We start from the raw sequence: 13,495 nt of genomic DNA, 5'->3' as shown, positions 1-13,495 counted from the left end.
TAAAAGATAAAGAGCAGAAAATGGAGTTGGGATAGGTCTGGTCTGGTAACTCGGGCATTAATATTCTGGATGGGATCTGATCAGTTAAAATGGATTTCGAATGCTGTCACCATGCCATAATTATTTTATTTTTAGCGAAATGAACTCATTGCATTCTATATGAGTGCGGCCATCAAAGATTCCCTTTCTGGGATAGGGAGAATTAAAAAAAAAATGAGAGAGCGTTTTTTTTTTAGTTTAATAAAAAGTAACAGAGCAATAGGCCCTATGTTTTTCTCAATACATCATAGAACGAGTAGACCACCAGCCAGAAGTATAAGCCTAAAACTGAAATGAAAGGAAGCTAAGAAATCCTTTATCGCCTTCATCTTACCCGCTTGGAAGACATCGAAATATAAATACTCATAGACGATTTCATCAGTGTTTAGATAGTAGTAGATAAACTCGACGATCAAAGCGACCAGCCGTATAACGCCTATCCAGAGATAGGGCAGTAGAAATATACGTAGTTGCTGAAAGAAAGAATTTTTACTTCATAATTTTCAATAAATTAATGACCCACCATCACGGCCCCAAGCAGAAGAAAGACGCAGCTTATGACATAGACGCCACTCAGAATGAGAGTGGCATAGCCGAGTAGGGTATCATCTGGAAGGTAAAACACGTACACTATAGTATATAAGAAGATAAACCTTTGCAGACTTACACTCCACAAAAAAGCGATCTATTCCCCGTATGAGCACTTCAACGATGGCTATCAAGATGCAGCCGCACTTGAGGTCCATGCAACAGCAACAATTATCCGCATAGATCATTTTCGTATAGCTTGGAATTGAGTTTGTTGCCCAGGCCTACCATAATCGTGCTCTAGTTGGGTAATTACCTATTTTTTCCAGGTAATTTTTATCACGTCTCTTGTACTTACAACACTTGTGGTGTGAATAACAAATGAAGCACAATTAGGGTCATTGCCAGGTCAGGGAATGTGTCAAACTGAAAGGCTTTTCCATTTTGATTTTGTGTTTATTTGTTAGTTCCGTTTATGGATAAATGTCTCACAACAACTATATTACAACTAGGTTAATGCAACGCGATGTAGTGATAGATTATAGATTATAGACCCTCTCCGTACTCGTATTACCTGTTCATAGCCTCTCTATGCACTTACTTAACACTCCACCGAAACAAGTGGAAACAGTTCTGATATGGGGTATATGCGTACCTAGTTCTATATGTAGTTTTCCAATATTGATTTATTTGGGCACGGAAATACGTGGTAGTCCATAGGTTTATGTTGCTTAATCGCTTCTTTTATATCATTAAGTTATCATTATATACGGGTAGTGTTTTCATGTCTTTTTTAACTCAGTTCTTTTTGCGCAACGTTTTGGTGCTCAGTAGGTTGGTTTGTTTGAATCTCTTCTCAAGTCTCGTCTCATCTGCGGCAAGATATTGATACAAACGATCTGGTTTGTGCTCAACTGAAATATAACAAGCTATGGGGATACATAGATCCCCTTTATAGATAAATATATGTGTAGAGTAGTGAGTATGAGATATAGAGTGGAAAGGGAGTTGATCGATGGCTTGAGGATACAGAAGTGGGCTAATATAATTATTAATTGGTAATGGCTAGAATCGGTGAGGCATTCGCAACTTTGAAACTCAGGAACTCAACTATGATTATCCTTTTGGTTATCTCTCTTTTCGTTTTGGCTACTAAAACACGATTAACTTATGGGGCGACAGCCAACTAATTAGTAACCGGTAACACAATTCGTAACTCGAATCCCCTAGGCATCCTCGCAGTCATCCTCGCAGTCCTCCTCGCCCTGCACGAACAGGCGATGGTTGCGCGCCTCCAGAATAGACCAAACGATGAGCGGTGTGCAGCCGAGCACCATGCAGGAGCCCATGCAGTAGAAGCAGATTTCATAGTCCCCCGATAGGTCTCGCAGGAGACCAGCCAGCGGTGGCACCGAGATGGCACCAATGCTCTGGAACATACGCACCAGCCCGTAGCTGGAGCTGATCCGGTCCGTGCCGAAGACGTCGGCCAGGAGAACGGGCATCAGGACGTACCAGCTGCCCAGGCAGAGGCCGTAGACGGCGGCGGATAGTCCCACCAGAATCAGTGTCTTGGCAAATGGAATGGTGAGGACCGCCAGGCCGGCGCCCAAAATGCTAAAAGATTAATTAAAGCCAAGATTTAGTGAAGCGCAGATCTTGATGAGAGAGCGGCAAATACCACAGGGTGTAGGTCTTCTTGCGATCGAACAGCTGCAGATCGGATAGCCAGCCCAGGCCCAGGCGCCCACAAAGATCCAGGACAGCGCTAATGGCCACCAAATAGCCCGCCTCGCTTTTGTTGTAGCCTATGGAAGAGGAGAGTCATCAATGCTGTTAGGATATTAGGTGGAAGTGGAGCAGTTCTGGGGCACACACCTATGGAGATGACATGGGCAGGCAGATAGTACAGCATGTAGGGGCAGCCCACGGACATCAGGGTGACGGAGAGGGTCATCAGGATGAATCGCGGTTCCTGCAGCAGACTGATGTCCAGATACATCTCGATACGCTCGCAGCAGGTGCGCGGCAGCTGCTCCTCATCATCATCATCGTCGTCCTCGTCGTCTGCCGCACCATCGGCATTGATGCTCTCTACCAGCTGGGAGTTGAGGATGCCACCGCTGTCCGACAACTGCTGCTGCTTCAGCTCGCTGAGGTTGCTCACCGGCGTGGGAATCTCCATGCTCTTGCTGAGCCCGCGACTGACCACGCTGGGTGGCGACAGTGGCCTCTCCAGGTGGGCCTGAATCTTCGAGATGACCTCGTCGTTGGCGAACACATTGCGTCGCCGACGACTGCCGCGATTCGAGTCCGTACCGGAGTGCTTGCGGTAGACCCAGGTGGAGTCGGTGCTCAGGTCCTCGACGGAGTGCAGCAGACCGGAGCTGCGCACCTTCTTCATGGGCTTGATGAAGGTGGTCTCGCCAATGATGTCCTTCACCTCGTCGTCGCTCTCCTGCGCCGACTTGTCGTCTTGTCGTGCTGGCGAATGCAACAGTAGTGAGGGCTGCTGCCCAGAGCTCCTATTGCACTCACCTGCAGCTGGCTGCTTGCTGGTGTAGTAGTTCAGATGGTTCTTGGACTCTTCGAGGAACAGGTGCTCGATGAACTTGTCGCTCAGCTCGTTGTCACCCACCACCTCGCAGGTGTCCAGGTATGTGGAGGTGGTCAGAATTCCCGTCGTGCTCGGGTTGATGTCCTCGTTCAGCGGCTTCTCAGTGGCCTCCGGCGCCTGGGCCTGCCCCAGGTCCGTGTACGCGCTTATCGGACGATAGAGCATCGCCGATACACAGACGTGCAACATGCAGCCCCCCAGGATGAGGAGGGTGGCATGGAATCCGCATTTCTCCACCAGATGCTTGATCAGTACCGGTAGAATGAAGCTGCCCGCGGCTGTGCCCGAGACACAGATGCCGTTGGCCAGGGCGCGGTGCGTGTCAAAGTACTGGGACACAATGACGATGCCTGGTGTGGTAGAGAGACCTCCGCCAATGCCTGTAGTGAGGGAAGTGATTAGGAAACTGCAAGGAGGCCACAAGGAGGTTTCTCACCCCAGGTCTCAAAACTCACCCGTCAGTATGCCGAAGGTGAAGAGCAGGTGCACCAGGCTGGTGGCGAAGTAGCTGAGCATCATGCCCATGGCACAGAAGATGCCCCCCACAAAGACGACGGCCCGGCACGAGAACCGCTGGCACAGGGCGCTCGAAAGGGGTGCGAGGACCAGGCACAGAGCCGAAAGAATTGCCGGTATCCAGGATGCAACGGTGGCCGTCGAGCTGGGAAATGTCTCCATTATCTCCACGTAGAGCACTCCGTAGGATTTGACCAGTCCGGCCACCCAGAACTGCACGGAGAAGGCCCCGAAGACGATGAACCAGCCATAGCCGCCGTCGGGAGGCTCCAGGTTGCCCCCACCGCTGTCCGTTGTCGTCGTGGAGGAGTCGCGATCCTTGGCCAGTGGCTTGCTGCGTCGCTGGACGATCCGATCCCGCTCCTTGGCTTTGCGGATGCATTTGCTCTTTGCCGTCTGCGATCCATTTCCGTTTCCGGTTCCGTTTCCGTACTGCTGCGTCTTTCGACTGCTGCGCAGCTCGTGCGATTTGGCTATCAACGGCCTCGCCGTGATACTGGAGACAGTCAACAGGTTCTCGTTGTCGTCCTCCTCCAGCTCGGAGATCTGGTGCTCCAGCAAGCTGGCGTGCAGGGTGCGTGGGCAGCAGGGGGCGTCCAGGGTGAGTGTGGCGGGTCGCCGGGCGGGCGACGGCGACATCGACATCGAGGGCATGCACAGGGACTCCATCTGCTTGACATCCAGCTCGGCAAGCGGCACCACCACGGTGGGAACTGTGGGGAGTGGTGCGGGTGGCGCTGACACGATCGAGAAGAGGGATCCGCACTCGATGCCAACGCCGCCCTCTCCGCCACCCGATCCCAGTGCCACACCGGAGCCGGCCGCTGGCTTCGTGTTGAGAATGAACCCTCCCGACTCGTACTGGACTCCACCAGCTGGGTCCGGTTCACTCGCGCAGTAAATCGATCCCCTGGAACCCTAGAGGAAAAGGAAAGGAGCCGAGAGTAGAATAGGTAAGATATAAAAATGTGCAATTTCTACCAGAAATGGAACTTACATTTCTACATTATAGATCACGGGCCCGCGGAACTCATACGAACAGAGTTGGGAAATCCCCCCCATCTTCTTCTTACTTTTCGGCAATATTATAAACCCTTCTTCAAGGCTACAAAGAGTTGATTAAATGGCCATAAATCTAAAAGTTGTTGACAAATTGACTGCAGGCGGGGCAAGGAAGAGTCTCATTTAGTCACATTTGCGTGGTGAAGCGAAATGCCACGAAAGCACGCGATCTCCGGACGAGGTCCTAGACCACAAGCCAGACGACATCGCTGCAGCGCCCTAATATATGCAATGGGTTTGCTTTGCTTTAATTGAGTTAACTTTCACCCTTCGCAGCGCACCGCACTGTTCCCGGTTGGTGATTCACTCCTCCTGCATTGGATATTGTAATTACCCGCGGACTGGGAAGATTTACCTGCTTTTTCGTGTACTTTGTGCTTGTTAAATCGATGCAACAACCAGCCCGAGTTGGGTGCAAGTGCATGCTGTGTTGGCATGACGTCTGGGAATTTTCCATTTGTCTGTGGGGGGCACCCGCTCCTTGCCAACAAACTGCCAGTTTGTTCGACTCTTCAGGGTCAAGTGCAAGGCGAGGGTGGTCGACAGCCGGAAACCGAAGGCATCGATGGTGCCACGCGATGGTACACATACCATGCCTCTGTGATAAGATCTGAACGTATCTTATCTAACCTTCAAAATTTTCAGTGCACGCGAGAAAGCTTACGGCGTCCCCAATTTGTCAATCTATGAATAGTGTACACGCATCATTCTCCCGCTCATAAATCGAACTGGAGAACTAGGCAAACACGTATTAAGTATCCGACAGGTAAGCCGATGCGAGTGGGAGGGCCTTTATTAATACAAGGAGTGCGTGGGCCTTGGTAGGTGAGGTGTCAGTTTCCCTGCCATGGCAGATGTCGATTACTCGAAACGTGCCGCTAATGAACTACGTGCCACATCGATGGCGGAAAATAACCATGTAGAATGGTTGCGTAAATAATGGGCACACAACAGTAAGCGCTGAATGCAACAACGTCAACTGACTAGCAGCACTAATAAGGAGGAGTCAGTATGACTCACACACAGCATCCCAGCGAGCCAGGAACCACCCCCAGCCCAGTGACCTTGTCGAATGTCAGATCCTAGGCTTCCATTGTGCTCCCGCTGTCAGCTGTAATCCGGCCTAAATTGTCAGGACAGTGGAGGCTTACACCCCCATTTGTTTTCAATTTCGCAACATTTCAAGGCCTTCGTGGCCCAGCCTCAGTGAAAAGAAAAACTTTCCCTCTGCCAGGGCTAGTTGCTTATGTGGCACAGATGCGGTTGCACGATAAGCGGTCAAGGCAGTGGGTGGCTTACGCACACAACTTGTTGATGGGTGAAATGGCAGCAGCAGCAGGCAACAGAAGCGCAGTTCCTAGCGTTCTAATTGGGTACTTTTCTCCCACTCTTGTTACCTGGAAAGTGCTTGCAGTGGCACTCCAATGTCCATCCAATCTATAGCGATATTCTTGGGCTGCACCTGAAACTATATACCACGCTGGAGGCTTGGCAGGACTCTTCTGCAATCATTGAGGGTGTGCTGATTGAGATGGATCACTTGTGAGCCTGCTGACCTGCTGATGATGGCCAGCATGTGGCCATATGTAATGTTGACCCATTCTCTGGTTGGGTTACAATGTTTACCTACGACACGGGCTTCGGCGCATGCTCACCAAAGCAGCCCAGTCACCCTCCACTGCCACTGCCACTGCTGCTGACACCGCCACCGCCACTACCACTGCTACCAGCTACCTCAATAGCTTTGAGCTTGGCCCACTCCACAGATGGGAGGGAGCTGTAGCTGTTCCACTCACCTGCAAATTCCAGTCACGCTGTAGGGATGACATTGGCGTCCTTTACTGAACCTGAATCGCCTCTGATGTTTCTCTTGTTGCTCGCGTTGTTGTTGGTGTTGCTTGGGGCGTTGTTGTTGTACACCCAAATGCATTGGGTTGTCTCTGCTGTGGGACCCACCGAGTGCACAAATACCGAGCGGAGCGCGGGCCTTCCCCGGTTGGCCCAGTTTCCTCTGAATCTCCCGTCTGCTGCACCGTCTGTCCACCTCCGTTCCTGTCGTCGTGGTCCTCGTCTCGTTTGGCACAGAATCGTCTTTGTGGGATCTTCTGGTAATGCTGTTGGAAAGCCTGTCCTGTCACTGATGCTGGGAGATGAGATGCTGGTGGCTTCCAGGAAACTTCTATGGCGTCATCTTTCAATTGTTGCTTCGTGGTGTTTGCACTGTTTTGTGGTCGGAGCAGCTGTTTCCGGGGTTTCCTTGTCTCTGTCTCTGTCTCTGACTCTTCCGTTTCCGCTCACGAGCACAAGCGCACACTCTCCGTGTGTAATTTTATGTGGGCGCGGGTGTGTGTGTGTGTGTGTTTGACAAAATGACAAATGCAGTTTTTGGAACAAATCGATATACGTGCGAAATTTCACTTGATTTCACTTAATAGTAACTTTCCGATTTACGCAATATAAAAATTCCACTGGTAGAATACTGAGCGCTGGCTTTCGTTGATATTTGTATCGTTCGCTGATTAAATTAGTTTTCGACACACCAAGAGTCCTTTGAAAATTATCACTCAGAGACGTCTGTTCCTTTCTGTTCTTTTCCCTCGAAAGTTCTGCTGCTCTTTGAAGCTTGCGATGTGATGTCCTTTGTCCATATCCTTTAGACTGATTTTGAGGTGAGTTTCCGAGGAGAGAGAGAGAGTGATAGTAAAAGAAGAAGAAAGAGAGAAAAATCCATTTTATTCGTTTTGTTTTGCTAGCCATATTTTGCCGCCGCCGCTTGTTGCCTATGCTGGCAGTCGGAGGAATAGTTCCTGGTTGAGCGGCTGATGAGTATACAGTCATCACTCGCTAACATTTCCATTGTTGCCACCGCCCAGAGTACTTTGTAGTTTATTTTAAGGATGCATGTTTATTGAAAAATATTCAGACGACTTAGCGCTCTGTACTGATAGATCACAGTTCCAAGGAATATAAAATTGATCAGCACCGACAGTAGAAGGGCCAACATAATAACTGTGACTATCCAGTCAATAACCATTGTATACGCGGCGATTCCCATCAGGATGAGCATTACCCAGGGCACAAACAAGTACCGACGATTCTGCGGAATAAAATGGGAGTTTTTGAACAAAGTGTGGTTTGTGTGTATCATTAATGTAATCTTACGTTCAGAGCGCCAACAGCGAGCAGCACTGAAGACAACGAATATGCAATTGAGCTACATGTCCAGAAGATCTTTACGCTTTGCTTGTGGGAACCTTTCGCGGCGAGGAACAAACATGCGGCCCATATACCAATCACTGTCGAGAAGCCTCCAATGAAAATCGTCAGTACTCTGACAGTATAATATTTTCTCCAAAATGCACGATGTACAATATCCAGTTCTGACATCCTTGAATTTATCATTTTGAGTTATTTAACAATGTGCTTGAAAAGCCAATACAAGTTTCAGTTAAGTGGATTTGAATTTTCGCGTCATCAGTGCTACCCATCATAAGATTGAGTTTTTAATACTTTTCGGTATATTTACAGTATATCGGTATATAATGGTATATTTTGTCAGTTTCATCAATCTATTAATTTAATTTTCAATTTTATATAGAAATCCAATAAATGCAAGTATTTTGAATAGGCCAATCATGTATAGAATTGATTCGTCAATCGTAGAAAATTCAGTGGGCATGGTTAAATGTTCTATATAGATAGTATTATTCAACGGAACAAAGAATTGGTCGTTTTTTAAAAAAAAAAATTTGGGAAATATTCGGTATTTTCCGGTGGTATTTTAAAACATGAAAATTTCGTGGAAAAAAGAAGAAGAAGACGAATTCACAGCAAAATCACAGCAAAATCACAGCAAAATCATAGCAAAATCATAGCAAAAGGAAGAAGAAGAACAGACCGCGGACTGGGGGTGGGGGTGAACAGCTGTTCGGCTAAAACGGCAACTGGCGTCTGGTGCGATGGAAAAACGTGGGGAATGGGGCATGTTCTCGCGTCGGTCCGATGCGGAGGCTCATCTCATCGAGATCACCCGCGTGGATGGCAGCCGTCGTGCTTTGTGGAAGGGGGGTGGAGAAGCCGCGTTCCCTCGTCCTCGAGACGCGTCGCGGGTGCATTACTTGAACAGAGTCGCCTCGGACTCCATAAGCCGCGCCACGATGGACGAATCCGAGCTGCAACCATAACCGGGAGCTCACATTCAAAAAAGTTCGATTTGGCGCGCACCACTCGGTATATTTTTCAAATGAGACCGTATATTTCGGTGATGTTCGCCGCGCTCCCATGGTATTTTTGTAAATTTCATCAATATATTAATTAAATTTTCAATTTTATATAAAAATCCGATAAATGCAAGTATTACGAATAGGCCAATCATGTATAGAATTGATTCATCAATCGTGCAAAATTGAGTGGGCATGGTTAAATGTTCTATATAGCTGGTAATATTCGACGGAAGAAAGATTAACCAAGAATTAGTCGTCATAACCGCATAACCGACTCATAACAATGAGTCCCATTCCACGCACACATACCCTGGGGGAATAGATGTTATAGAATTGAGAAAATGTTTGTCATCCCAGGCTCCGTAGGTATCAGGATCGAGAGAAATATACACAAGATACTAATAATGTACTTTAATATGTCTAAGGAATATCAATTTGAGAAAAGGTCTTTTTAAATTACGTTTCATCTTCATATGAAATTAACGAAATAGGGTATACAAAAGTCTATACACGCATCAAGTATTCAAATTCCAACAACATTGCGACTGTTTTTTTTGTTGAACTATTTTGTTTAAACCTTGTTTTTGCCAAAATACACTAAAAGCAAGGACCAAAAACTGACAAATTTTGTAGAAAATTTATTTATCAATGGCCTAAAATGATGTGGGCATGGCTATATGTTCTATATAGCTAGTAACAACCCACGGAAGATCAAAAACGAAGAATATGTAAAATAGAACTTGAATTCGATATCGATTGATTGAGTTTGTCGATAAGTCGATCACACGGCATGTAAATAAAAACAGCAAAATATTAAACAAATTTACACTTGCAGCTCCTATTCCTCCGGCTGCCAGCTCCGTCTTCAATGAACCTCTAGGGCCCGGCCCGCTCAAAACGACATCAAAATGGATCCTGTGGTGTTCTTCGTAGTGGTGACGTCCCTCTACGGCGTCCTATATTTTTTCGATCGCTTTTTCAAAGTAAGTCCCCAAGTCAAAGGTGAAACTCTGTACCAGAATGTGCCCTATCTTTGACAGAGCTGCATGCACTACCCATACGATGCCTTTCTGAAGAACACCGGACTGTCTGTGAACTTTATGAGCCTGCACTGGCACACGAACGCTTTCAATCGGGCGCTGCTGCGCTGGGGATCCGCCGGCAACAGCTGCACCCGCAACTTCATGGTCACCAGCTTCAATGTGGGCGTGCTGTTGACCTTCTCACTGCTGCCCATCGGCATCATCCTGCTCATCATCACGATATTCAGTGGCGGCGAGGCAGACTCCTCAGCCCCGTATGCCTCGGCCATGCCAGTACAGCTGGAGATTCTGCTGCCTGGCGTCAACCTGCCGCTGGAGGAGATCGGCTACTACATTACGACTCTTGTGCTTTGCCTGGTGGTCCACGAAATGGGTCACGCCATGGCGGCTGTGCTGGAGGATGTCCCTGTGACTGGTTTCGGAATTAAGGTAAGCCGGCAAAGCCGCAAATGAGTATCAAAAATTACTCTCGAGCATCCCAAACCGTTTTCAGTTCTTTTTCTGCCTGCCGATGGCCTACACAGAGCTCTCGAACGACCACCTGAACAGCCTGCGCTGGTTCAAGAAGTTGCGGGTCTTGTGCGCGGGCATTTGGCACAACTTTCTGTTTGCCGGCATCTGCTACCTGCTCATCTCGACGATAGGCATCACCATGTCCCCCTTCTTCGTGTACAACGAACATGTGATAGTCACGGAACTGACTCGGAAGTCCGCGCTGCGAGGAGAGCGCGGACTGAAAGTGGACAATCTCATCACCCAGGTGAACGGATGTCCAATAAGCAGCGTGGAAAGCTGGCACTCCTGTTTGTACAGTTCCATGAAGAAGAGGGCAGGCTATTGCGTTAGCGCAGACTTTATCCAGCTAAACGACGAAAGCAGCGCCATTTCTCACCACAGCGTCGATGGACAATTGCAATGCTGCGACGAGCTGAATCCCAACGTCAGCTGCTTTGAGGTGGTGGAGGATGTGAACGGCGATGTACCTGTGGAGCTGCCCCAGCATGTTTGCCTCAACGTGCGTCGCACACTGGAGGAAGTCACCGAGCACTGCACATCGGGCCTTTGCTCGGAGGGATTCTGTCTGCGTCCGTTGATGCGGAACATAACAGCCATAATGACGTTCAAGCGTCTGAATTTAAATGGTGAAAAGCTGCCGCCGGTCATCTATGTGGGTCATCCGTGGGATGTGTCTCGCACCGTTGAGGTTTCAGCCTTCGTGCCGCGCTACAGGTTCCTGAGTGCCGCCTGGCCGGACGCCTGGTTCCTGCTGCTTAAGTACAACGTGGTCTTCAGCATTGGCCTGGCCTTAGTCAACGCCATTCCGTGCTTTGGCTTCGATGGGGCTCACATCACCAGCACCGTGATACACAGCTTTCTGGTGGGAAAAGTGGACCAGTATGCCAAGAGGGATCTCATATCGGTGATAATCACTAGCGTGGGCTCCTTGCTTTTTGGCCTGGCCCTGCTCAAGGTCGCCTGGCTCAGCTTTCTCAGGCCCCTTATGTAGAAACTGGAAACTGGAGTTCAACTCCACTTCAAGACGCTAGACTGCTATTTTCACTTTCATACACAGCGAAATGTAGCACCTCAAAGATGATAGCTTTTGTCATAGTCGTTAGTTTTACCTCGTATTTATTTTCGTATTGTTGTCGAGCTCAAAAATAAAGTCAACAGGCATTTTCCTCACTTTCCCTCCTCTTTCACTCCGCTCAGCTGCAGGCTGGTCTTCAGCTCAGTCAGGCTCCTTCGCCCGTGCTGCATCAGCATCTTGATGGCCACCTCGTCGCTCTGGGAACGGTTCGTCTGGAAGTCGTGCCGTGCCCAGGCCCGCAGTTCTGCCTGGCTGTGTTTGTCCGGCACTTGGCGAATGGTGCGAAAAATTTCCCGGTATAGCTTCAAGACTTCTTGCCGCAGCATAAACTGTGTGGTAGAGGAACGCATGGCATGTAATACTTCTACTCCCAGATGATTTAACCGCTTACCTGCTTTAAAGTGAGGGCTACTTTTGGCACCTTTGTCATCTTCGCATTTCCTTGGCTTACTTTGGCTTGTAGTTCACACAATTTTCCTCTTTTCTTAGAGTTTTCTCTGCATTTTCCAATCAATTGCAAAATCAAAACATTAACAGATGGCTCCACCAGCTGTTTACTTTGTTAGAGATGATAGCGATGGTTTCGATCATTCGACAATCGATTATTATTGTTTGATAACTTGATTCAAACTGAAAAATCATTTAAATTTTACTGCTATCATTCAAATAAGTATAAATTAATTATTGCCGCATTGCAAAAACTATATAATTGAAATATAAATAAAAAAAAAGATATTTCCCGAATTGACCCCGACGTGATTTGAACACGCAACCTTCTGATCTGGAGTCAGACGCGCTACCGTTGCGCCACGGAGTCACATGAAATGATCCTGTCCCAATAGACGAGTTGAACCAACAATTCTCTATTATTCCTAATCTATTTATAGACAAATACATTCAGAATTATTCAATAGGGAAATTTTAGATTAAAAGATGATAAAAATCTCTTATCTGTAGAGGGGCATTGAAAATACTTAAAATTAAACACTTTGGGCCACGAGGCAAAATGCAATAAATTGGTAAAGGTAGCCAAAAGTTTGCCACAATTAATGTATAAATTGCAATTTTCATCAACTGTCGCTAATGACTAAGTCAAAGGTATTTCAAACGTTCATATGTTTAGTTCGACCACGGGCCTCCGGAGAGGGGCACGCACGTAGGAAGCACAATCTAACAATAAATCTATCTGGCTCTTGTTCAAATTAATTTAAATTCATTGCATTAAATGCTACATTTATCTATATGATTGCATTGTTTCTTGAGTGACACGGCAGCTGCTTTTGGTTCCCACTGCTGTGTCGTTGATTATGATGTTCTACTTAAGCGATTCAATTGTCTCTTAAGGGACTGGCACCGAGACCGACCGGTACTGGTACTGGTACTATCGAAAGTGGTGCTTGGTGCTTGGTATTGCCTGATGGTAAGTTTTCGCCTATAGCCAACTGTTTTGTGCCCGTGCCATGGTCATACCCATACGCGTATTAATCGTTGTTCGCAGATGGGCTAAGACTGCTTCAGGGCTCTGCTTCAGGGCTCTGCTTCAGCTTATGATTCAGTGGGATCCTATAGAAGATGAATCCAGGCCCAAAAAGTGCCTCTTTTATGTTATATGATATATGTACATATTTCCATATGTATGACCTTTTTGGATGTCAGAACTATTTTCTGTCCACATTACTTGCATTTTCCCCCAAGATTAATTTCCCACTGAAATCTCTCTGATCTCTCTGCTGGCCATGTCAGCGGACATCACGAGTATTTTGTGCAAAATTAAAACAGAAATTGGACATAACATACCCGTGCATTTCCGAGGCAGAACAAAACGAAGGCAGGTGAAATGATGCAATTTATTTTTAACTGTAAAGCACAGAATAAT

The 13,495-nt window shown here is 47.5% G+C and overlaps 5 protein-coding genes and 1 non-coding gene across 7 annotated transcripts; 1 reads left to right on the top strand and 5 right to left on the bottom strand.

Annotated features, from left to right (window-relative positions):
- Positions 1 to 265: 265 nt before the first annotated feature.
- LOC6600927 lies at positions 266 to 815 on the bottom strand. Its single transcript, XM_026985646.1, has 4 exons — positions 707 to 815; positions 563 to 648; positions 374 to 512; positions 266 to 327 (listed from the first exon to the last, which is right to left on the bottom strand). Exons 1-4 carry the CDS (start codon positions 813 to 815, stop codon positions 266 to 268), a joined length of 396 nt encoding a protein of 131 aa, XP_026841447.1.
- A 194-nt stretch (positions 816 to 1,009) lies between these two features.
- Positions 1,010 to 7,357, bottom strand: LOC6600928. Of its 2 annotated transcripts, XM_002025996.2 has the most exons (6): positions 6,559 to 7,357; positions 3,640 to 4,618; positions 3,106 to 3,564; positions 2,446 to 3,051; positions 2,249 to 2,375; positions 1,010 to 2,184 (listed from the first exon to the last, which is right to left on the bottom strand). In XM_002025996.2, the coding sequence occupies exons 1-6, from the start codon at positions 6,589 to 6,591 to the stop codon at positions 1,794 to 1,796; spliced, it is 2,595 nt and encodes an 864-aa protein (XP_002026032.1). In that variant the 5' UTR covers positions 6,592 to 7,357; the 3' UTR covers positions 1,010 to 1,793. The 2 variants fall into 2 exon arrangements, with proteins under 2 accessions (XP_002026032.1, XP_026841516.1); XM_026985715.1 differs by having other exon boundaries at positions 2,446 to 3,564.
- A 280-nt stretch (positions 7,358 to 7,637) lies between these two features.
- LOC113565088 lies at positions 7,638 to 8,149 on the bottom strand. Its single transcript, XM_026985645.1, has 2 exons — positions 7,925 to 8,149; positions 7,638 to 7,859 (listed from the first exon to the last, which is right to left on the bottom strand). Exons 1-2 carry the CDS (start codon positions 8,147 to 8,149, stop codon positions 7,668 to 7,670), a joined length of 417 nt encoding a protein of 138 aa, XP_026841446.1. The 3' UTR covers positions 7,638 to 7,667.
- Positions 8,150 to 9,802: 1,653 nt separating this feature from the next.
- On the top strand, positions 9,803 to 11,717 carry LOC6600929 (membrane-bound transcription factor site-2 protease). Its single transcript, XM_002025997.2, has 3 exons — positions 9,803 to 9,968; positions 10,026 to 10,457; positions 10,522 to 11,717. The coding sequence occupies exons 1-3, from the start codon at positions 9,894 to 9,896 to the stop codon at positions 11,533 to 11,535; spliced, it is 1,521 nt and encodes a 506-aa protein (XP_002026033.1). The 5' UTR covers positions 9,803 to 9,893; the 3' UTR covers positions 11,536 to 11,717.
- LOC6600930 (LYR motif-containing protein 2) lies at positions 11,644 to 12,133 on the bottom strand. The gene is made up of 2 exons (XM_002025998.2): positions 12,011 to 12,133; positions 11,644 to 11,948 (listed from the first exon to the last, which is right to left on the bottom strand). Exons 1-2 carry the CDS (start codon positions 12,047 to 12,049, stop codon positions 11,712 to 11,714), a joined length of 276 nt encoding a protein of 91 aa, XP_002026034.1. The 5' UTR covers positions 12,050 to 12,133; the 3' UTR covers positions 11,644 to 11,711.
- A 231-nt stretch (positions 12,134 to 12,364) lies between these two features.
- On the bottom strand, positions 12,365 to 12,436 carry Trnaw-cca. The gene has a single exon. It is a non-coding gene; the product is annotated as a tRNA-Trp (tRNA).
- Positions 12,437 to 13,495: the final 1,059 nt, after the last annotated feature.

This window comes from Drosophila persimilis, unplaced genomic scaffold, assembly GCF_003286085.1.
Source record: "Drosophila persimilis strain 14011-0111.01,24,50 unplaced genomic scaffold, DperRS2 tig00000002-arrow-pilon, whole genome shotgun sequence".
Classification (NCBI taxonomy): Eukaryota; Metazoa; Arthropoda; class Insecta; order Diptera; family Drosophilidae; genus Drosophila; species Drosophila persimilis.
The sequence above is the reverse complement of the archived record's forward strand: the minus strand, read 5'-3'. Positions and strand labels throughout refer to the sequence as shown.